The sequence below is a fragment of the Aulonocara sp. 'chitande type north' Nkhata Bay genome, linkage group LG23 (assembly GCF_057382095.1).
Source record: "Aulonocara sp. 'chitande type north' Nkhata Bay isolate Kocher_YH1m ecotype deep benthic linkage group LG23, A_spYH_male_GT1.1, whole genome shotgun sequence".
NCBI lineage: Eukaryota > Metazoa > Chordata > Actinopteri > Cichliformes > Cichlidae > Aulonocara > Aulonocara sp. 'chitande type north' Nkhata Bay.
The window spans coordinates 15024596-15048652 of NC_141365.1; the positions used below are offsets into that span (position 1 = coordinate 15024596).

Sequence of the window (24057 nt, forward strand, 5' to 3'; positions counted from 1 at the left end):
TTTGTGAGAAACAGAAACTGACAGCGTGACATAATTTTCTAGAGGCAGTTTGAAAAACATGTAAAAAAAATTTAAGTACTTAAAATGTTAAGTTTAAAAAGATTAAGATGGCCAGAAAGAGCTGGCGTTGGCATCTGATTGGCTTGAATTTGATAAATAAATAAAATCAGGTAATGAATATGTAGATAATAAAGTGTTGGTGTTACCTGGTTAATTAGATTGTGAAATTTATTTTATAATAAGTTAAATGTTAATCATTTTGGCCATTTGAGAGTCCTGGACAGTTAAAAGAGTGCAGTATGAGTAGGCTAAGCTGTGATGTCCATGGTAAGCAAGGTCAGGGGCAGCAGTTTGAATTAATCTGATGATGCTCTTTAGTATCACTGGTCTTATTCCACATTTATAGTATAGGGGTTGGACAGCAGCCATGATAGGTCATGTAACAGCTGTACATATATTGAAAAATGCAGCGGGTTAAATCCACAGAGAGCAGCAAACCGTTAGTGCAGCAGCATCAGCAACCCAGCTCTTCTGTGCACAAAGAAAATAGGTCCACTGCAGTTCACAGCAAAAAATACATTTTAGAAATTATTTTGTGGCGATTCAGTTTCCCCTGCTGCGCAGCAGCAACAGATCCAAGGGTTCCCCCACTGGCCCAGTAACGCCTGGCTATCACACAAGGATGAACCAAGTATTCAAACTAATCAGCAGCACAGTATTTCAGTTAAACAATAGCAATTAGCATAAAAGGCTTGACTTTATAAGGTCCGTTTTATGCTTTCTGATTCCAAACAAAAACAGCAATGAACCTGAAATTTGGCCTTCTGTTCTTTTAGCCTTGTGAAGCATTTTTATTCAGTTATGTGCTAAATTATATGGCTGCTGTGCGGCACAGACCCTGTAAGAGATTTGTGCTTCAGTTTTGGTGAGTGAAATTCTACTGTTTCATCAGTCTGTTAGTTTGTAGCATCAGTGTCTGTGCAATGCACCTGTAAAGTTCAGGAATGCAGCTTGCTAATGATGCTAGCTAGTTAGCGCTAGCTTATTTAAAAAAAAAATATGGTCACTTTGAGCTTCAAAAAACCCCTACACAAATTAGAATAATACTAATGTAACAAGGTAACATTACAGTTGTGTCTTCTTCAAGTTTGTTTCTGGAATAACAGTTGTGGCCATGTTACTTTTTACTATTGTGGTCACTTTTTAGATTTAGCGATTTTGACAAATCAAAAAGGGATTTCCTTCAGAAAACACACATGTATGACCCCCTTCCCGCCCAAACCACAATAATGATCCACATCATAGATGTTCCACACTTTACCTATGGGCTGCAATTCAACTGCAGAGTAGCTGAGGTGGAAGGACATAAGGAGCTTTTCCTTGTTGGCTTTAAAACTATTATTATGATTTTCAGTTTGAACTGAAAATGCCCAAAATAAATACAGCAGCTATCCAGATGACTTTAATATGTTTCCTGAGGGATGAGGCTCGGTTTCTGCTAACAAATTATACCTCAGTCTTGGCTATTGAGGGGTAATCCCTCAAATTGTATCCCTGATACTGAAGATCACAGTGTGGTTACATCTGTTTTTAAGTGTGTTTACATGAAGAAAGACAATCCCAGACTGTCACTTCAGATCACCTGTCACACGTTGCGTGGGTCATTCACCTTATTTTCTCTTCACTCCATAAATGCCAGCTAATGCAAAGCACTATATTTGGCTCTTGTGACCTTTATTACAGCTGATAGCGACAGCCATGGATGCGATGGAAGCTCCATGTCGGCACAACAAAGGCTGCTTGCTAGTGGAGCTAGATTTCAGATGTGAAAAACGTGATAGCAGGTAAGAGAAAATGACAAGCAGGTATTTTCCTTCGCTTACGTGATAATTACCTGCAGTCGACTCCCTTTAGAAAGGTTATCTGAAACACAAACATCCTGAAACAGCTCCAGGAAACTGCACCGGTGCAATGCTGGGGACCGTTTATGGGAGATCAGACATTTCAGATCTTTAAGTGTTAAAAATGATTAATATGACAGTGACACACTTGATAGATAGGCTTGGTAATTATCTACAAATTCAAGCTGCTCTTCTCGGAGTACTAAGGGTTTTAATTAAATTGGGGGTTTTTTTGGAAAATAAAGCAGGTGTAAATTTTTTCTCCAGACAGAGCAGGGTCAAAATATTTCATATAAAGTCTTGATAAGAATCACTGCGAGGCATGCTGTGGCGGGCGAGGATGATCTTATATTTCCAAGGGAAAGGCCAAGCTAGAAATATGTTATGTATAAGTTTGCCTGGATAAAAATAAACATGAAATGAATTCAAGTTTGCATCTAGAAGGTTGCAACAACAACTTAAAAAGGCCTCTTTTAAAGAATTCGGTTGATCCCTCTTTTGTTAATTTGATGCAGGCCGAAATTACATCAGATGACAGCATAATCCGACATCATTATCAGCATCAAAATGTGTTTGATGCTGTTTGGCCCGGGGCGACCGGCATGTGCAGCCTCTGTAACGGGATGATATGGATTACACTTTGCAAACCGACCTTGCCCCCCTCTCATTTTTTATGCCTGCCAGTCGAACGCAGTGATGACCGCGTGCGTTACATCGCTGCCAAATAAAACCCAAATATCCCCTATGATTAAGGTCACTCATACACTGCTCAACAGAAGCCATCCTCTTATAAGCCTCAGGGTGGAAGAAGAGGGGGGGTGACCGCTTGGACCTTAGTTAGTCTTGATGTTGTTTTATTGTTTTGTTCCTTCGATGCTGCCCAGGTTCTCTCCGCCTCACTGGGGCTGCCAGTGACAGGAAGAGGACAGTACAGTAATCAAAGTTTTCCTCTGAGTCGGTGTGACCTGTTGTTGGCTTTCATTTGTGTATCACTTAAGAGGCTTAGGCTTCTTCATGGGAAGTTTATCCCTGGATCACAGGGATCTGCAGGGCTCACCGGTCATTTGCCATCAGTATCCCAAGAGCTCAGATTGTTAGGGCTGCTTTATTCTGAAATATGATGGAAATGTGTTGGACTAATTTGGCTTTAGCAGGATTGGCTGAATATTAGTCCACTCATCCAGTGGATTATCCCGTGGCTGCGATGAACGTACTGAACGTGGATAGATCTGTCAAACGCCCAATACAGTATATCTTTTGCTTTTTCTCTGATATTTAGTTTCTTCTGCTCATAGAAGTGCACATTCTGATGTAGCCACGTGACGCCTTTCCATAAAGATGATAGCATTTCTATCCAACACACTGCCTGCAGCTGACATAGTAAAGCTGTGCAGCATGTAATGCTGGTAATGGTAAGAGCTTTGGGAGTTCTTACCCGGTGAGGTGAGCTTATCTGCACAGACAGCATGTGTATTCATTTAATCTGAGTTCAACATCAGGTGTCAAGTACGATTAGAACTGATGCACATGCATTTGGCAAAATGCTTTTAACAGTATGGATTTCATGCTCACAAGTACCTCATCAAGCACCAGTTGTGTTGTGCTTTTGCCATCAAATGATTACATTTTAATGAGATGCAGATATATTAGTTGCTAGTACCTTATGACAAAAAGCAAACAAACAAACAAACAAACAGTTTAGGATGAATATCAGGGTTTTTTTTACTCCTGTCAGGGCGTTGCTCCCTAATTTTGTCTCCTGCTGAAACATTGCTGACCTTCCTGTTGGGCGTGCCGTGTTGGAGTGACAGCTGGTGTGATGTAATAACACCCCCTCCAGTAGACAAGTTATAAAGAGCAATATCTAGTTCCATGGATTGAGATAAGCTTAGGTAGATTAATGCTCGGGACACTGAAATGTCTGTTGTATAAAAGCTCTGTTTATAAAACAATGTGTCATTGCCCTATATGAAAAACTGATCTGGCAGATGGCCCGAGTTCCTCCATGTTAAAGGCACTGCTAGTCTATGGTTTGTGCTGCTATGGCTTAATGGGATTTAAGACTCTTCATTCAAATGAAATATATATAGAAAACTGGGATTATTTTACAGGCTGTTAATCTCTCTCTCTTTTTTTTTTTTTTTTTCAAAACTGAGCCTGCCCCACGGTTTTAGCATTCGTGGAAAAGTGGAGCGACTGTGAGTGCTACAATCAATGAACGCTAGAGTGCAGGCGGCCTATCAGCTCAGAGAGCCACAGAGATGCCCTGTGGACCATTTCACTAACGTGAAGCGTGCTCAGTGGATTTGACTCACTTCAGCCCCGCTGCCGTGCCTGCCTTTCCAGAAGCGTTCCCATCCTGCTCCACAACGACAGACACGAGGCTTCGCCAGAGCTTCTCCATCACCGACAACTCACCGCTTCGGTGCCCTTTTCCAGCTTCGTCCCTTCAAGCTTTGGCTGCTTGCGACTCAGGAGCGAGGCTTTGGTACCGGTCTGCCTCAGCATCCCGGATCATCCAGCTACTTGCCAGACAAATAAAACTCTGGTGAAAACAATTCTTCAAGCTACAGCAGAGGCGCTTCCGGTTCCTTAACTGAGCGTGCAGTTCAAAAATCAGCGCTGCCACCTGATTCCCACTACACATCCCATCATGCCTCACTCCTTCCAGCAGAAAAAAGGTGAGTAAAAAATAGAAAAAACTGGGTGCTGCTGCTGGTTAATGAATGACGATTGTAGCTTTGCTGAAAAGGGAAGAAATTATCAGCAAACTTTTAATTAATTGAAATGTATTTGAAATTTCTGAATCTGTTGAATGCTAATTTACTTTTGTCCATCGTACAAGAGACAAAGATATTCCAACAGGTTAAGAAATAACATTACAAGCATATGAAATAGCATTTTAGCATTTTGCTAAGTTATCATTATAAACTAAATTCCTTTGTTGGATCTTCTAATTGTATTTAATTTGGCTTCTGAGGTAGGACGAGCTAACCTGATTGAAACTATTTCCCTTTTATTCATCATTCATAAGTCAAAGTAAGAACATCATACCTCAGCAGGATGGCAGACAGCCAAACACTTTGACAGGAAGGCCAGAAACTGTTTGCTAACACCTGTATTGATAAATTTCCATATATCTTTCATGTCAGTCAGTTAATCTCTGAGATCAAATCAATATACTGCTGAATTGTCTGCGCAGCCACAATATGAACAACCATGCAAAGTAACAAAAAAGGACATACAGTGAGTGCAGGTCATGATAAAACAACTGACATCTGATAAGCAAATGGAAGTACAGACTCCAATAAATAATGCCCTCACAGCTTTTATCTGCAATATGTAAAAACATGTAAAATAGACATTTAGCGCAAGCAAAGATGCGATATGAACAATTTCAGGGACCTTTTTGATTCACTTTTGATTTTCATGCCAAGTGTAGACTCCAAAAATCTTCTCGTGAGTGCACAAAGGACACAGAACAAAACAAAGGTGAGTGGTTTAGATAAATCTATGTTCTGCAAAAGCTAAACTCTTGGGTGTAATGTTTTGTTTTACAGTTAAAAGAACGTTAGTGCTCGGTGCAATCCACACTTTGGTTGGAAAATTTAATTTTCTGTTATGTGGTGATGTGTACTAAGAACTGTTTGTGGTCCCGTGCATGCAGAGCACAGCATCTCTGAGAGTGCAGCAGATATCAAAGGTAACTGTGTGATGTAGAGCAGATAACAATTATAAGAATGTGTCGAGCGCAGGATCTGTCACAATATGAACTTCCACCTGGCATTTCCTGGGCTGTGGAGATGCTTTTAATGAAGGCACAAAGGGATGCAGTATATGTTAGTGTTACTAACTTTGAATCAAAAATGCATTCACTGCCAAAAAAAGAGAGCCTTTATTTTGAACTCGATCAAATGGTTAATGAGGTGTGACGCTTATAGGAGCAGATTTTTTTTTCCCAGCAAAAATAATCTGTGGGAGTTTTTCTTTTTTTTTTCTTTTTTAATCATTCAGAACAAAGAGCTGTCTAGTTTTATATATTAACTGGGTGTGGGTGCTGATGAGGCAGTCAGTGTTGTGAGAAAATGAAACACATTTTGAGAAAACTTGCACATACGTTTTTAAGCTTTGCCTGGAAAAAAAGAGAGTCATGGCACTTTCTTTATCTGCATATTAACATTTGAAATGTAAATGTGCATTAATAAATTATGCATGATATTTTCCTTGATATTTTATTTACATTAAATGCTGGAATTATCTTCCACTTGAATCCACGTCAGCACCCAGAGTTTTCTGATTTCTGGGGCTTGGTGGGATTGCTTTCATCCCACGTTTCCACATTGGATTTAAATCCATTTACTGCTTCGACTGGAGGATAGCACATAAAAGCTGATATAAAAATATAACTGTATACAAATACAGGCTGGCAACAATGAATGCAGATGTGGACTCTCGACCAAAACATGAGGGCTAATGTCAAAGCTCCTGTGTTTATAATGAAAGGCGTTTTATATTTGGAACCGCAGTGACTTCCCATATCTGGATTTGAGGTAGTTAAAAATGTATATTAGTCTAACAAGAATTTTACCCAGGACTGCATTCATATTTTAGGAGTTTTCTAGCACAGAAGCAGCAGAGACAAGGAGCTGAAGTGCTGGATGTGTTGAGTGCACTGTTGCTGCTTTGTACGTAGCTCTTGTTGAACTGTGGCCTAGAGCTAGGTGTGTGTAATTCCTGTTTAGCCAGCCCTGTAGACCAGTATCAGCAGTTGGCACTGGATACAGGCGGCTACTTTGACCTGGCAGTGGAAGCAGTGCAACATGTGAGAATTTGATATGGTGGAAATCAAAATTGGGCCGCAGCATGATGGAGTGTGAGGGCAAGAGAGAGGAAAAACCAGCAAAGGCAGAGCTGCAACAGTTAAATGGGGGAGGAGTGGGGGGCGACGTGAGAGCTCAGTCCCCGCTAACAAAACACACTGCTGCGACTGCATCTGTGTGGAGTGAATTTCTACAAACTCATGTTTGCAGCAGTGCTCCCACTGAGTGTTCCCCTTCAGTTTTACTTTTACTTGACAAACGCTTTAGCGTCGCTGTGCAGTGGGAGTGAACATTCAGAACATTCACAAGAATTCAAACTGGTTTAGCAGCTTTGAGCCCGGACCGTTTACATCCCCGCAAACCTGTTGACAGGGGAAGATTCCATCAGCACAGTGGAAATACACTCCAAATATTACCTCTGTTGCCTAAACAGTGAGAACAGCAAGGTTGGAATTAATCGTTCTGAACCTGTGCGCTCGGCATTTTCACAAAGGTCTGTTTACAGTGCATCGCTTTTAACACGAGACACTAAAATCACTGGTTGCCATTAGCTGAGACAGCGTGTTTGTGTTTTCTCACTGTGTCACCAAAGAGCTGAACAATGTCTCAATTATGTCCAATCACAGTGTGAAATTAATATGCTGAACTGCAGAAGCAGGTGTTTTCCAGAGACGCAGCACAGCAGTGCTTCCCTACCCACCGCATCCCAATCAGATAAACTTAAGTTACTTTTCATCCATGCAACATTAAATTTTAATGTGGAATTAACTAAATTGATGTAAAACAGTGGAATTCTGTGCATTTTGATGCCTTTGAGGGGAAAACATTAACCTATGTGCATGTGCAGATTTTTATGTTACAATTCAGCATTTCTTCTCTGGTGAGACTCGCATGAGCTCGACTAACTGTAAAACTTATATTCTATACAGCAGATTACCAAAAAGGTGTTCAAATAAAAACAGTTTATTAAGATCAGAACAGGAACAAAAGAAAAACAACCAAATAACTAACACTATTACATTGTAACGCTTCTGTTATATACAGCAAATTACCATACCTTAAATAAGCATTAAAATAATTGTATAATGACAACCAAACAACTGATGTTATTATACTGTACATAATAAATAACCATGACTTTACAGTAAGAAATTACAGCAATTTTATTGGAACATTGAAATGAGTTTAACAGCAACTCAACAACTAGCAGCACTTTAAAGCTCGCATTTTTACACAGCAAATTACTGTCGTTGTTTTATTGAAAGAAAACGTTTTTTGAGATAATAATAGAAATATAGAAATGACAGATTATGATACCACAGGATTCATATTCTAGGGAGCAAATAGCTGTAATTTTCTTACAGTAAGACTCAATTGAAAATATAACAGGCCCATTAAAATAATAGTATAATGTGATCAAAACCTGACAATATTGCATGGCACAGCAAATAGGTTTTTCTCTAGTAAGAAGCTGCTTATTGAGGTTATAGTGGGAACATTAAAATAACAGAAAGCCTAAAATGGAGTAGATAACATCTTAGAAGCAGCCAAATGTTGTGTCAGTATTTAACAGGAAGATCTTCTGTTCATTTTGTCAGTGTTTAGGTCAGTTTGCATTCAAAAAGCTGATCTTTTTTATCTATCTGTTTGGGATTACAGTGGTTATAAATCCAGTGCACATGCCAGAACACACAGACAAAACAAAAATGCTGCGATACGAGAAAGGAGCCTTGAAAAATTTCCAGTGCACTTCCAGCATACCAAGATCTACAGCTTGATGCTAACTAATAGGTGTTGTGACAGTAGAGCAGGAAAGGGGGGTCGATTCAGAGAGATGGTTCTTATTGGATCATTACGGAGGGTGGTGCAAAGAAATAAGACCCACTTGTTTACCATTTGAATCCTTGTGCTAAAGCTGCCTGTCAGAATGCGGATACCTCTATTAAAATACAAAACTGAATCCACATGGAGATGCATAACAAGGCTTTGAAATGTAATGTCTGCAAAAGTTGTTTCCAAATTTAACAACTCCTCATGTGCACATGGAACTCGAACGCTTTGCAGCCCTGGGCGTGTGAAAAAAAATGCAAGCCCTCAGATTGTAAAGATAAGTGAAGATGGTAGAGATTGCCGCATGCTTCCACTATTTATTCTCATGTTCCGTGGAAGAAACTGACCCATCAACCAGCAGATGGCACACTGGCAGGAGACTGTTTTCGGTATGTGTGGAAAATTCCAACAAGTTCGACTCTGCAGACTGCATTCCTGGCTCCTCTCAGCTGGCCTTGAGAAAGTCCTGAATCTACATGCTTTGATATGACTAAATTGGAATTCTGGCCTACCATCACGCCTCTGCTCTGACTATAACCTTAGCATGTAGCTTGCTTAGTGAACTCAAGGTTATCCACATAGGCGCACTGAAGAAACTTGCTCCAAAACTTACTTTTCTTGCAAGTGGAATGATATTTTTGTTTTGGAAATAACACGACAAAAAAAATCTTTCTCAAAGCTTTTCAGGACCTCTGTTGAACAGTGTAAAAAGTACACTGATGACTATTTAGGAATCACCCTTTGAATAAAATGCATTTGCAAAAATGGTCATGATCGCTTTTTGTCATGAACATATAATAATTGTTCTCCTTTTAGATAAATGTGAACGTCTGCAAGCTCTTTATCTCTGTGATTCTGAGCTGCTGGTAATCTTCCTGTGTGTGTGTGTGCGCGCGCACGTGCATTTAACCTAGTCAAGGGGCACCAAAAAGCAACGTTCAAACTCAAGCGTGTGAGTGCAGACACACGCGGCAGTATTGTTGCAAACAGACATGATTTCACGCCACAATATGACTCGTCTGTTAATTAAAAAAGCAAAAGGCAAGATTCTGAGCAACGTGAGCTCATCGTTACCTGCACAGGAAGTCTTTTGAAGTGAATTTATTTATTACACCTCATGTTGCTGTAAATCATGCATGCAGTACGGTGTGTTTACGATCACCTCATCAGACGGAGGATCAAGGAAAACGTACAAATGCATACAATAAGATGTGGAAAACAAACCCTTTTTACTGCCACGCTGCAGTCGTGCCACAATTCAGACCTGCAGTAGTGATTGTGTTTTACAAAGAGAAACTTAGTTGTGGACAAATGCAGAAAGAAAAAAAAATGCTTCTGGGATGCATGGAGTTAAAAAAGTGAAACTCAACAATATAAAAAGAAATTCTTTTAAAGAAAGGAACTAAAAAGACCTCTGTAGCTAACAGCATTATCTGTTTGGTGTTACAGTGCGGTTGCATCATGCCTCTCAGAACAAAACTCCACACTCACATCTTTGCTGACAATGAACACTGAAGTTGGCAGAAATTTGCTGTGAAACGAGACAAAAGTGTGCAGTTTATGAAAAAAAAAGTGAGGCAACCTCCGGGCCTCAGGCTTTTGTCAGTGGGCATTTCTATTCAATGACCTATCATGCTCCAAGTATAGGCAATGATACGGCTTAGAGACGTTTCACATTGTGTCAGAAGTGTACAAGATTTTTTTTTTAAATGTGCAGCTGTTACCGGTCGGTCAGACTTGAATCACTGTCACAGCCTGTTTATATTGTCTCTGAACGGCGTGGTGCTCAGACAAAGGAGCCGAGACCCAGACGTCACGAACGCTTGTTTAATTGTACAGCCTGAAAGAAGATCAAGGATTAACCGATAAACTGTTCATAACGCAATAATACACTCTCTATCAGTTCAGACGGGGGCATATTGATCAGCCACTCAGCACTGTCTCTCTGTCCTCTGTAAGTGGGTCATTTATTTTTGCTAGGAACTGGTTGAGTAAAAGTTTGCCAAGGATTTGCAGTAATTATCTCTTCCTTCTATAGCCGGGCACAGCATGGGGCCTTGGTAAATTACACATCTCTCTCCGAACTCCTGGATGGTTTATGGCCGTGCATTATGCATAACTGTGCTGGAGCGCCTTAAACATCCCCCAAGTGGATTGAAATAAAGTTGACGCTGCTCTTTGTTTGGAGCTCAACATAGTCTTTATTTGGCAATGCTGAATCGGAGATTGCTGTAAAAGCGCGCGTCTTAATTATTTTGGAGACTTTTCCCCCCCTTTCCCCAATGGTTTGTGAACACCTGGAGTGTTTTTAGTGGGATGCCGGATCCAGATGGGTGGATGCTCGGGCAATCCACGGGGAAATGATGGTTACAGAGTGTGTCGCCATGCAAAGGGTTAATAAAAAAACAAAGAAAGAAGGAAAAGAAAAGGAAACGCAGTTTGTTGTTCGCTGAATTCAGAGGTAAAGGGCTGTGAAAAAGCAATCTGTGGTGTCAGATATTTTAAAACTATTTTCTCTCAGAAAAATTTGACCTGTGGACAGTTAGAAAAAACATGTAAAATAACTCTGAATTTTATACAAATGCATTAAATTACAAAAATGTAAAAGATAGACTACAAGGCTTTATAAATTAAATACAAATCCACATAACTCAGCTGTATGTTCCACTAAAATGGATCTTCAGTCACTCTTTGCCCTTTAATATTTACAGTAAATGCAGATCAGATGCATTATTTGAATATTTAATCAGTGCTACCCACTATATATCTCATAAAACACAAGAGAAACCACAAATGTGAATTACTTGGAGACTTGTGTCTCTTCTTTCGAGGAGACATAAGTCTGTTATTCATTCGACCTAATATTTCCAATAATTACTGTTATTTTGTGTTATATTCTCCAGCTCAGCAAATGCTCCTTCTGTGCCAAGGAGTGAACGGGATGAGAAAAGACGGGGAATCCGTGGTTTGGAATCACCACAAGCAAAGTTTCCAGGGTGAGTCACTGACAGTAAATGCAAGCCCACAAACTCATGAAATGAATAGTACTTTTCAGTTATTGGCATCCCCTAAACGAGACACAGAAGCCAACTATTAGCGAGTAATAAGCGCATAAATTCACACCACTTCTACCCTCGATGTAGGGATGTAACAAATCTACACACTTGGTTCTAGTTTCACGCAGACGCCCAAGTGCTGCTGCTGGTTTCAGAGAGGAAAGCACCAAGTAAAACACACTTCCAGTAGGCTGAGGAGTTTATTCTTGCCCAACTCTGTGAAATGATGCAACAGGGAGTACACATGCCTTAAATTAAAAAAAAAAAAAAAAAAAAGTAGAGTGGGGGGAAGAAAATCACAGCAATGCATTTAATTAATTTTCCAGGAATCTTTCACTTTGCATTTAAAGTGTGCACATCACCTGACAGGCATCCTCCCCTTCCCAATTAATCCCAGTAATCCAATCAGAAAAACAGGACAAGTACATGCAGCATGAAACAGAATACAAGTTCCCCGTCTATAACATTATAATAGCGCCAAAAACACACTACCTATGAGCCTGACATCTCACCTCCTCGCATAATTTAAAAAACGTTATTAAAAATATAAATGCATTCACTCCTGTGCAGTCTTCTTCCTCAGCTCACCTCATGCTTTCTGCAAGTTTCCTACACAATCTCAAAGTTCATTTACCGAAGCTCTCAATTACTAGCAGCTGTTTTAGCGACAATCCGCTCAGATTCACCTGCTTTTAAAGCAAAAACCAAAAGGCAGAGGCAGTGCAAGAAACCGCTATGCGCGCATGAGAATATCACAAGAAAAACTCTCAACCTACCTAGTGAAAAATCTGATTAACTGACAGAAAAAAAACCACCCCAAAAACAAAACAAGTGGCATCCACACTGCTCAACAGGCTGCCTACAGTACTTGTGAATAATAAATCTATCGAAGCTTTCCTTTTGCAACAAACCCCGGTGGTGACTCGATGTATTCTCCGTCTATGTGGTCACAGCAAACCTGCAGGAAACCACAAAGAAAAAAGAACCGTGGACATAGAGAGGAGCGAGCCTGTCCGCATGGGCCTAATTAAGAGGGCTGTCTGTGTGCTGTACATGTACGGTCTGTGTGTTAAATGCGACGACGGGCAGCCAAACGATGCGCTGCTTAAGTCATGGAATATAAATTAGTTCTGAGAATTTCGGGGGCCGGGTTTAAGGAACTGGTGACGTCGCCTGCTCGACGTCCTGTGACTGCGGATCGAACCAAAAGGCGGGGGATGTGGCTGCTAAATGTTCAAATTTTTAAAATATTATACACATTTTTGTGCTTATTTAAACGCTGCTTTTAAGTTTTCTCGCCGTTAGAGCCGCCTTGCGTGAAAATCGGAAGGGATATCTGCTCTGGAAACGGGTTGTTTTAACTCGCAGTTCGGGAGGTCCCTCTCCCCTGCCCCGGGAGAGTGGTACGGTCCGGGGCTCAAATTCCGAGAATTGTGCTCGTCTGATTCTTAGAACTGGGGTTCTTAGAAGTGGTGATGCAAGAAGTTTCTAGGAAAGCGCTACCAGGTGATTTTTTAAATTCCATATTATTTTTTTCTGCTTTAATTTGGCGCGAAGTTGTTATGTGTTATTTGTTGCTGCTGTTTTCGACATGTATGCCGGTGCTTTGTGTGCTTGTTGGGCTGTTTGACGGGCTGTGACAGCGCGAGCGGCTGCTGCTCTCAGCCCGGTCGCGCGCTCGCAGTGAGGCGGCGGGGCTGAGAGCGGCGGCCGCCGCTGAGCTCCGGCTCGCGACGCTCGCGCTGACAGCCCGTCCTATCAGGAGGCTGTAGCTACGGCGGGGCTGGATGAGCGTGTGCCGCCCGGAGATCGCGTGAAATCAGGTGTCCGGGCGGTTGCGATCGCTCTTGCCCGGTGATTCACTTTGAGTGGGCTCGCTGCGCTTTCACACGAACTTTGCTGGCAGCGTGGCAGCCGCAGGTTCTCAGCGTTTTTCTTTTTTCCTCCGTAATTTGCTCTAATGGAGCGCAAAGAGCTGCGCACAGCGAGCCCCGCTGTTACCGTAACACTGGAGCGGAAATATTAGAGTTGGAAGGTGTGTGTGTGTGTGAGTGTGAGAGAGAGAGCGATTGAGTGTGTGTGTGTGGTTTTTTTCCGCGGCAGAGGCTACAAGTTGTCTCTCATGTTTCCACTGTGACAGCTCGCTGCATGATAACCAAACTACGCCGAGTTGAGAGCTTTTCACCCAGACGTGCGCAGTTTCGGTTGTGCAGTAATTTACGCGCAGTCTGAGACGAGAGACCCGAGAAATGAAAATAAAACTATAGATATTTTTAGATTTAAAAATAAATACAAACGCGTCCTATCACTGAAATGAAGTTTAAAAGCTGTGATACTCCTCGGAGGTTTTCTGTTTCACAGGAGGAGGGGGGGAAGTACTGAAGAAAGTACTTCATGATTGGCCATCAGTCACTTTAAGGTGCATTCTGTTCTGGTTCTATTTTCGGACGTGTCTAGTTACACTGAAGTAAATATCCGGTTATGAGTCCCCTGCCGTCTCGTGAAGCCGATTCTTCCTTCAGTTAATTAAATGTTAGTTTTTTGCTCTCGTGCAGTAATTGACCCAGAAATGCGCTTAAAGACATGCGCTGCGCAGCGCTGCGGGGCTTCACCGGTTTTACCACAGCAAACAAGTCAAACTCTCACTTGTGTTACCCTCCCAGCTGCACCGGTGTGAGTTTAAAAAAAGTGCCATGGTGAGGCCATCTTGCGGATGAATTTAAAATTTGGAGGTTATTTGTGTGCCAACAAAAAGTTTAGAGTAATAACTTAGTCAATTCGCTTTTATTTGTACAGCTGCGAATGCGCTGAAGGAGAGCCCCAACTCTGAGACCACAACGCCCATCTTACAGCTCATTAATGCGTAATGCGCAGGTGTTTGCCTTAAAAATGTACAAGTTTTAATGACCAACATGAACTTTTCTCTTTCTGTGGAGTGTATTTAAACCGTGCACATTTATATCGCCTGGAGGTCTGGATGGTCTTAAAATGCTCACGTGTGCAAAGGAGTTTGTTGCATTGAGCTGTTAACCAGAGGTTCAGAGAGAGAAAGTGAGGGGGAGAGAAATGACTCCAAAGAAGAAATTTAAATGTCTAGACAGTGTTTACTTAATAAATGGCGCCGCCTTCTGGTGATGTGCGTGCTGCCTTCGGAGGATCGTCAGTAACTTGAGCCCAAGTTCATCTACTTGAAGCACACATACTCTTTGTGGCATGGCAGCCAAATACACGAATATTTTATTTAAACTTGCTTTCTTTTTTAAAAATTAGAATAATCTTTATGCTTTTGCCCTTTTTTTTGCAGAACTTGACAAAATGGCTTGCGCAGCAGACAGCTGCATACAGTTCACGCGCCATGCAAGTGATGTTCTGCTCAACCTGAACCGGCTGCGCAGTAGAGATATCCTCACAGATGTCACTATCCTGGTCAACAGGCAGCAGTTTCGTGCACACAAGACCGTTCTCATGGCTTGCAGGTGTGTGAAACTAAAATCGGCGTTTGTGCCGTTCTATTTCTTTTGAACAAGCGACTGATCTTTGCATGTCTGCTCCTTTCGTTTGCTGCAGTGGGCTGTTTTACACTATCTTCACTGACTCCCACAAGTGCAACCTTAGTGCTATCAGTCTGGACCCAAAGGTGGACCCAGAGGGCTTTGCCATCCTGCTAGAGTTTATGTACACCTCCCGTCTCACACTAAAGGAGAGTCTGATCATGGCTATCATGAATACAGCTATCTACTTGCAGATGGACCACGTTGTAGACACCTGCCACAGATTCATCAAATCCAGGTGGGTGGAAGCCAGTTTTGTTTTGTTTGTGTTTTTTAAATTGCTGATAAGAATAAATCCATGGTTATGAATACCTCCATGTTTACGGCATCCTCGTTCTCTTCACAGTGATCCGACTGTCAAGCTGCCTAGAGACGAGTTTCTGGTCAGTCCCTTGGTTTTACCTCAGGATGTCCATGCTTACAGAGCCCATGATGTTGTTGACAGTTTGCACAGCCGTGTAGCTCCGTTCAGGGACGGGAGACACTACGGTTCAAACATGTTCAGCGGGGTCAGCACCCCCAGCAACTACCATCTCTACGGGCAGTTTCCCATGCCAGGATTCCCCTTCCCCCTCTGCAAGCTGGCCGATACCAAAAATGCTTTTGCTGACCTCTCAAAGAGCAGCATCCACCACAAGCACTGTCCTCCGCATGACAGCGGCATCAGGGCAGACTACAGCAGAGCCATTGGCACAAACTCCTCCGGCATCATTCACTCCACCACCTATGCTTCCAGGGAGGTAGTGAGAGACGATGAGATGAGGAAAGAGAGCCACGAGGGGGTCAGCCAGTCTGTCGGTTTCAGCACAAGGAAGCGTGCATTTCCCATGTTGTCCCTTGAGCACCAGAAAGACTTGGGCAAAGAGCACGCTCCTCAGGCCGAGGAAGATCTCATCCATCAGCACTACCCCCTGGGAATCTCCGCTGGACGCAAGAGCCTCATGAGCAGCCCGCAGAGCCCCCTCAAATCAGACTGCCAGCCCAACTCCCCGACAGAGTCCAGCAGCAGCAAGAACGCCAGCCTCTCCCAAGCTGCTGGAGCGCAAACGCCACAAGGCACGCAGGACCCCAAAGCTCGCAACTGGAAGAAGTACAAGTTCATTGTGCTGAATCAGAGCGCCAAGGAGGACAAGGTGGGGTTAAGGGATCCTGGGCTTCACTCACCTCAACGCCTTGCCCTGCAACCCTACCTCCACCCCAACGACTCGGAGAACCTTGACCCACAAACGACGAGCAAGAGCAACAGCGAGGATCTACCAGTACCCCAGGCTAGTCGTCTCAACAACATCATTAACAGGTGGGTTTTTGTTTGACACGTACACATCTGCATGCTTTAAACAAAACAAGGAAATGTATAGTTGAGGTGATGACACACTGGGCAGATTTTAAGATTCTTTATGAGCACATAAAATTTCTTTTTCTTATAAGAAAAAACAGGCATGAAGTGAAATTCAGTGTTTGTAAATATCAGGCAGGATAGTTGTAGGATTTTTATTTTTGTAATAAAATTTATGTTGGAAGAATCTGATTTGAAATGTCTGACTGGATTAGTTTTCGATTTTGTGTCTGCAGTGCGCTTGAGGGGTCTCTGAGGAATGGCGATGGCCACCCTCCACACTACCTGAACCGCCTCACATGCTCGTCCTGTGGCTCCCAGTCCCCGCAGCACTCGGAAGTCTGTCCCAACCACTCCAGGTCCCGTCTATCAGAGGAAATGTCAGAGCTTCATTCAGAATATTCAGACTCCAGCTGTGGTGAGTTTGAGATTTCTTTTCACCTCCAAAATGAATCTGAGCGCTTTCGGAGCACAAGTCAACATCAGATTTTTCTCTTAAACAGAAAACGGCACGTTCTTCTGTAACGAATGCGACTCCAAATTTGCTGAAGACGAAGCTTTGAAACAACACATGCTTCAAGTACACAGCGACAAGCCATACAAGTGCGACCGCTGCCAGGCTGCTTTCCGCTACAAGGGCAACCTGGCCAGCCACAAGACTGTCCACACAGGTAAAAGCAATTCACGAGTCTCATTTATCTAACTCATCGGCTTTAGGGGCTGCTGAAATCTAAAGTGCTGCTTCTTGTTTTCAGGAGAGAAGCCGTATCGCTGTAATATCTGTGGTGCTCAGTTCAACAGACCAGCTAACCTCAAGACTCACACTCGCATCCACTCAGGAGAGAAGCCATACAAATGTGAGACGTGTGGAGCTCGTTTTGTACAGGTAATTATGCCCTTACATTATTTATTTATTTATTTTTTTAAACTCAAGAGTGTCTTACAAAAATTTTTCCCTCTCTATTGTATTATCAGCTAACCGTGCTAATGAGCTGTAATTATGGGCAGCTGTAATCATATTTAGCTCGACAGGAGTGCCCATAGACGTGCTGATATAAAACATGCGATGTCTGAAAAGTTTAATTTAAGTTTCACTCCCACTTTTTTTTTTCTTCAAGGTTGCTCATCTGCGCGCTCATGTGCTGATCCACACGGGCGAGAAGCCATACCCATGCGAGATCTGTGGAACCCGCTTCCGTCACCTGCAGACGCTGAAGAGCCACCTCCGCATACACACAGGCGAAAAGCCCTACCATGTAAGAATGATACTTCAAAGTTAGGAACCTCCTGAGTCGAGTCCAACCAAAGCGAGTGAAAATAACGCCGCTGCGCTTTCTTTTTCAGTGTGAAAAATGCAACTTGCACTTCCGCCACAAGAGCCAGCTACGGCTGCATCTTCGACAGAAGCACGGCGCCATCACTAACACAAAGATCCAGTACCGTATGTCCACAGTAGACATGCCCACTGACTTGACGAAAGCATGCTGAGCCAGATGAAGGAAGCAGCTTAAAGGAGGCAATCTTGACCTTGGCATTTATGAACCCCAACTTGTACAATCATCCAAAATTGTAGTGCCACACTGTGTTTATTAGACATGTAAATTGGCTGCGTATGCCATTCTAAACGGGTTTCCACTACATGTGAACGTAGAGCCACATGGCGTCTTAGTCACTTTATTGTTTCTATATAGATATAAATATATATATGTATGTGGGGAGTGTTTTTAAGCTTCGAAGGTACGTATATAAAAAGCTTTATTTTGTTGAGAAGGATGGAATGTAAACAATCAGTTTTTTTGAAAAAAACAGTATTTTATATCAGAGAACTTACTTTTCTGAAAGTATTGAAAATTTTGACGGGTGGTACATATATTTTAAGATAATGGGATTTGCGGCTGTATAGAGTTGTCTATACATGATTTTTATGTAGATGTACGTACATGTTGTCAAGTTGCCATATTCACGTGAGCGGGGAATTAAAAAATAAATAATTGGATTTGGTGTAAAACATATCAGATGTCTGCTGCTGTCTGAGGATGTGCATGAGGTACTCTCTAACCGGTGTCGGGTTCTGGCGTGCACGAAGTGGGCAACTGCATAAATATTGTGACATATTGTGTAATTATATCCGTAGGATTGCTCTCTGCGGGCAGAGCCAATCTAAGTGTTGAAATGCATTTCAAGGTACTGCTTTGTAACGACCAAGAAAAACATTTTGCTTCAAATGTATTCGTATAGGTGTGACTTCTGTTGGTTGATTTGTTTTTCATAAGTGAAGGTTTACAGTTTTGCTCATTGTTCTAGATCCTACGGTAAAAGTCGTGTAAATGTCGAGGTTTTTTGTTTTTGTAGATACACTGTGTATTCAATGTGCCTTTCTCTATGGTGACTGAATTCCTCTCCATTCAGCCCAGCTCTGTTAAGGTACAACTCAAGGACGCCACTTGTCCTAGATCCCTGTTTGTGTGTGAGCGTGTGAGTGTATATTTTTAAATGCTCGTCACCAACCTTTGAACGTGCAGACTCATCATTGTAAATCTTCAGGACTTGTTTTCGGATTGGATTTTTTTTTTTTTTTTTTTTTAACTGCATTAAAATTATTGTACAACGTTATAGATGTATGAATGTAAAATAAAGGTATTGGATTTCTATGTATTAACTCAAGAGTGAGCGCTTTATTTTCTTTCACTTTGTGTTCATGAGGAATGTCCCTCGATCTACGGGCACAGATTTGACTGGTGTTCCTGAAACACTGGGCTGAAATTGGATGGCGAGGGTGGCAGTAAACTTAATCGAAAGTATTCACCGTGGCTTTTTCACTCAGTTTTCATGTAACATTTCAAACGATTGTACCTTCCACTCTGGTTACAGCCACAGACTCGAACAAAGAGATTGAAGAGATGATTTCAACCTTGTTTTTGGCTTTTGAACTCTTCTAAATATCCATGTATTATTAGGGTTGGCTCAGCCAGATCTTTCCATCTAAAACCAAGGAAAAAATAAAAGCTGTCAATAACTGAAACACTCATTTACCCCTGACACTTTCACTGTTTAACCCTGAAAGTGAACGAGTCGCTGGATGTTTCTGTGCTATAGTCATTTTTTTTAAGTTAATTTCTGCCATGAATTCATTAGTACTGTATACCTCTCGTGCAAGCTTTTACTGGAATTAGGCCATTGGTGTTGGTGGTGCAAGGATCAGAGGAAGCTGTATGGGAATATGCTTTAATTTTATTGTAATTTCCCAGTTGTAATCACTAGTTTGATACTCCTATGAAAAACAGCAGACGGACAGAAACAGACGTACTGCTGCAGGAAGCTTGATGCCCAAAATGCTGAAGAAAACAGCAACAGCATGAAGGAGATCAGACAGGCCAACTCCTTTTTGCATAATTGTTTTTTTTTTTAAATGACCATTAATGACATTTGAACATCTCACAGCATGAAAGCCATTAAAGTATTCTTCTGTAAAATGTAACAGGCTCATTTCAGTCAGCTCGGTAGCTGGAAGGACAGATCACAGCCTGCAGTAGTTTAATGTCTGCGACATGGAGTAACAGAAACAAGCACCGGTACCCTGGATGTTTGACCACTTTGATTATTCACTGGAAAAAAACTTCAAAAATTTTGGCTTTAAATTGTGCTGCTTTGAGTAGGTCTAAATTTTTTTGGCTGCGGTTTTTAAAGCAGAGCTTAAATGTGATCGTCAGCCCTGAAAATCTGACGTGGACACTCCAGTACTCAAAAATACTGGAATAGAAAAACAGTTCTTCAGCAGCAAAAACTCAAATCCTCCAACATGTCACCAAGATCATCCTAAAAAAATAAAAAATCACAAATGTCATGAAAATATAAATAAAATAATGTTTATTTCCAAGAGGCATAAAAAAGCCACAACTTGATAAGCAAAGCGTGCCTGTTATCATCAACATGAACATCACAGCAGGTTTCCTCTCCGGACTCTCTGATTAGTTTATTTCTATATAAAACCAAAAAAAGGGATCAAACGACGACATCTAAACCGTCTGTGAGGTTAAAAAAAAAATAACAAGAAAACAAAAACTGCAAATGATTGATCCCCAGTGTCAAACACACATTTTCAGAGACAAAGAGAGGCTGCACAAACTTAACCCAAAACCAGAACTACCCATTCATTGTTCCCCTTACCCCCCACCCCCCGTCCCGCAGCCCCGTCACTGCTTCTGCTGCATGGCTTCTTTCCGTGCAGCGTCCTGCAGCAGCTGAGTGTCCACTTCGTCTGCCGGCAGCTGAACGTAACGGACCACCGATCCACGGATGAAGCAGTTTTTCACAGACAGCTGCAGCAAATGAAAACAGTGTGAAGACAGACAGCCGTCACTCGGTGCTGGAGCTGCTGGTGAGCTTTAAGGAGTGCACATTCAAGGCCTTTCCTAATGTCCGAACTCTGATTTTATGCAACTTTTAAATAAGGCGCTAAAGTTTACACTTATGTTCTTGATGCTGTATTATAACAACAACAACAACACGGGGAAAAATATCTAACTTTAGTTTTTCCTCCTGACCTCATTAAAAACTGAGCAGCAGCAAATGGAGCTCACATACATGATGAAAACAAAGATGGAAATCTTGAAAGCTTTGTGTATAATAGATGAAAAACACAATCAATGTAAAAGATATTTGTGTAAACATATTTGTATAACTCGGGAGGAGCTGTTGTCTGTGTGTCTTTTTTGGGGGGGATAATTGAGCCCCTAATTATTTATCATGCATCATTCTGTGTGGAAAACAGAAGTCCTGTGCAAATTTTCACCGCTGGAATATTCATCTAATCAAAAGATTCATCAGGTAGAAGGGCAGCATCTCTACATTCTCACATACAGCAGCAGAGAATGTAGTTTCTTTTACTGGTTGTACAGACCTCTGTAGCAGAACCTTAAAAACCTTGTAAGTACACTGCAACAGCCTTTTTTTTCTGTACACTGTAAAACTGTAAACTCCTGTTTAGCAGCGACAGCCTAATCTGTTTCTGTAGTCTTTTTCCCCCCTGTATGAAATGTGGAAAGTCTCCAGAAGCAAAACTTACCATGTGTGGATATTTCTCCGGATCTGTGACGCTGATGTCTGTGAGCTTGATGTTCAGGTACTGAAACACGCAAGCAGAGGACAGCGATGTGAAAACGGCATTTTAGTGAGCAATCGTGCAGAAATTTAAAAACTGAACAGCTTCCGTTTGAAAACAAATGAATTATTTCCAACCTGGTCAACAGAATGAAGCGTTCCACAGATGCTGAGGAGAGAAACACACACATTCATGAACATGACTCTGTTCACAAATACAAACCAAAATTGCTCAATTGATCTTTAGATTATGAGGCTTGGGAACAGCTCATCGGTATTTGGGTGGAATTTACAGTCAGGTGTGCCCAGGTGAAGCAAACACGACTTCTGAGGTTTTCTTTCTGACCTCAGGATTTCCATGCCAGTTATTGATTAATTTATGGGTATTTAAACATTTATTTCCACAGGTCTGGGTGGTGAAACAATAAGAATTATCACCAAAATATAATATTCAGTAATTTGCACATATTTTAGAAGCTGTACTGGAAACGACAGGCAGCAGCACAAACCTGTTGTTTTATTTTAAAACCGTCATTACTGACAGGCATCAGGACCCTGCTCCAGAGTTTAACTCTGAGAAGGGAACAGTTTGTGTTCAAGAAAGTCTCATTGTAGTTTGTTCAATCTACTCCGTCTATGAAAGAAAGCTCTGATACCACCACTGCAACACGGAAACAAAGCAGACAGGTTTGTGACTCTGATCTCACAAAACATTTTATTCCGCTTCACTTTTATCCGACATACAGAAGTTGAAGTAATGTTAAAACAAATGTAATTATGCGGCTGTGACCTGACAGGCTGCAACCTGGATTCAAAATCTTGCTTTAAGCTACATTTAGTCCAGTTTCAATCCTGTTTGAAGACACTTCAGATTTTATTCAGAAAACCCCCCCACATCATCTCCAACAAGAAGTCAACCACGACAATCATTTCATCAGTGGTCGTCAGTGTGACCAGTTACAAGAAATAAAACGTTCTGTGTTTTATGTCGACAGTTTCATGCAGATTAGTTCCATTTAAGCAGTGACAGCTACGGTAATACGTAATAAATATTTCAGTGCTGAGCTCATAATAGAGACTCAGAGCCCACTGATCGCTGTCTAAGGCCTTTCACTGATGACTGATTGCAGAAGTGCGTAACATAACGAACTAACCTGGAACTCTAACCTCACAAACTGAACAACCACAGAGTAAAACACACAGGAAATGTTGTTAGCTTGACTTTCTGAGAATGTGTATGACTGAGAGTGAGCTGTTTGTGTTGGAATATTCTTGCAGAATTCAATAAAACGGAACTAAAGCTGAGAAGTATTAAAAACTGCTGCAATGAAATGAAAACTAATAAAAAAAAATCAATATTCAAATTGTGACTGTAGGAGCGCTGCTGCGACTATTAACGAAGCTCCAAACAGCAATCGCCGACCAAACAACACAGGCCGGAAAACAGCAGGTTATGTGAGCGAATTGAACACGAATACTAACCTCAGGTCATTTTTGAGCTCCACCACGACGTCCTTCCCCACCAGCGACTTGAAAAACGAGTAAAAAAGCTGCGGAGCAGAAACACATGCTAACGTTAGCTGCACGGTTAGCGTGGCGGTGGGTTGTTTTTTTTTTTTTAAAGCTGAAAGAATAAAGGTTAGAGAGAAACACCGAGGTGTGCTCGGGTCAGAGGCTCTCTCCTGCCGCACCTATCTGCTATAAACTCTACAGAAAAGTCATAATTTCATCGTGATTCCTTACCATTCTTACTGCTGCCCTCTCCTAGCGGCGCGTCGCCTGTCGATGACGTAGCAAAGCCTTAATATTCCTGAGACACACCAGGGTGTAATTACTAAAGTTCGCCACACAGAGGCGACAGAGCTAAGCTCAACGTTCATGCATGGGAAACGTTGCTTGCACAGTTGTTTATCTAATTGACTTAATTTTATTGCGATTTCCCCAAAATACATTAATAAATAAATAAAAACTTCATATGAAAATATATTTCAGTTAAATAAAATAAAATATAATTTAAAGAGACAATAATTAAAAAAAGTTTAACACTGTCAGCTGACATTAACAAAATCTTTTTTTTCTGGTGCAACCAAAGAATAAATAAATATATGTTGGAAGTTTATAATTAATGCATCCAAAGTTTCAAATTACATCTTCTAGGAGAGGGTGTGGGTCCTTAATTTAAAAAAACAAAACAAAACATGAACTTAATAAAAATGACTTTTAAATTATATTTATTTATTTTATTTAGCAGAAAAAAATGCACAATGCAAAGACAGCTGGTACCATAGTCGCTGTAATTACATTTCTGTAATTATGAATTTGTTTGTCTGTAATTTGTTTTTTCAGAATTTATTTGTATTTTTGCTTGAACTTTGTCATTTTGGGATTTTTGTTTTCAACTACAGACAGTTACTGTATAACATGAAAGGTAAGGAAAACCATGATAGGGCCTTCTAATTCTCA

At 41.4% G+C, this 24057-nt stretch overlaps 2 protein-coding genes across 4 annotated transcripts; one reads left to right on the plus strand and one right to left on the minus strand.

Annotated features, from left to right (window-relative positions):
- The first annotated feature begins 1743 nt into the window (after positions 1-1743).
- Positions 1744-19149, plus strand: bcl6aa (BCL6A transcription repressor a). Of its 3 annotated transcripts, XM_086283724.1 has the most exons (11): positions 1744-1844; positions 4058-4582; positions 11455-11547; positions 14912-15083; positions 15175-15396; positions 15505-16455; positions 16731-16912; positions 16998-17165; positions 17250-17380; positions 17613-17750; positions 17839-19149. In XM_086283724.1, exons 2-11 carry the CDS (start codon positions 4555-4557, stop codon positions 17980-17982), a joined length of 2229 nt encoding a protein of 742 aa, XP_086139850.1. In that variant the 5' UTR covers positions 1744-1844; positions 4058-4554; the 3' UTR covers positions 17983-19149. The 3 variants fall into 3 exon arrangements, with proteins under 3 accessions (XP_086139850.1, XP_086139851.1, XP_086139853.1); XM_086283725.1 differs by lacking the exon at positions 1744-1844 and having other exon boundaries at positions 3797-4582; XM_086283727.1 differs by lacking the exons at positions 1744-1844; positions 4058-4582; positions 11455-11547 and adding an exon at positions 12506-13113.
- A 1195-nt stretch (positions 19150-20344) lies between these two features.
- Positions 20345-23428, minus strand: lsm2 (LSM2 homolog, U6 small nuclear RNA and mRNA degradation associated). The gene is made up of 5 exons (XM_086283731.1): positions 23338-23428; positions 23077-23144; positions 21733-21763; positions 21560-21619; positions 20345-20813 (listed from the first exon to the last, which is right to left on the minus strand). Exons 1-5 carry the CDS (start codon positions 23338-23340, stop codon positions 20688-20690), a joined length of 288 nt encoding a protein of 95 aa, XP_086139857.1. The 5' UTR covers positions 23341-23428; the 3' UTR covers positions 20345-20687.
- Between the last annotated feature and the right edge of the window lie 629 nt (positions 23429-24057).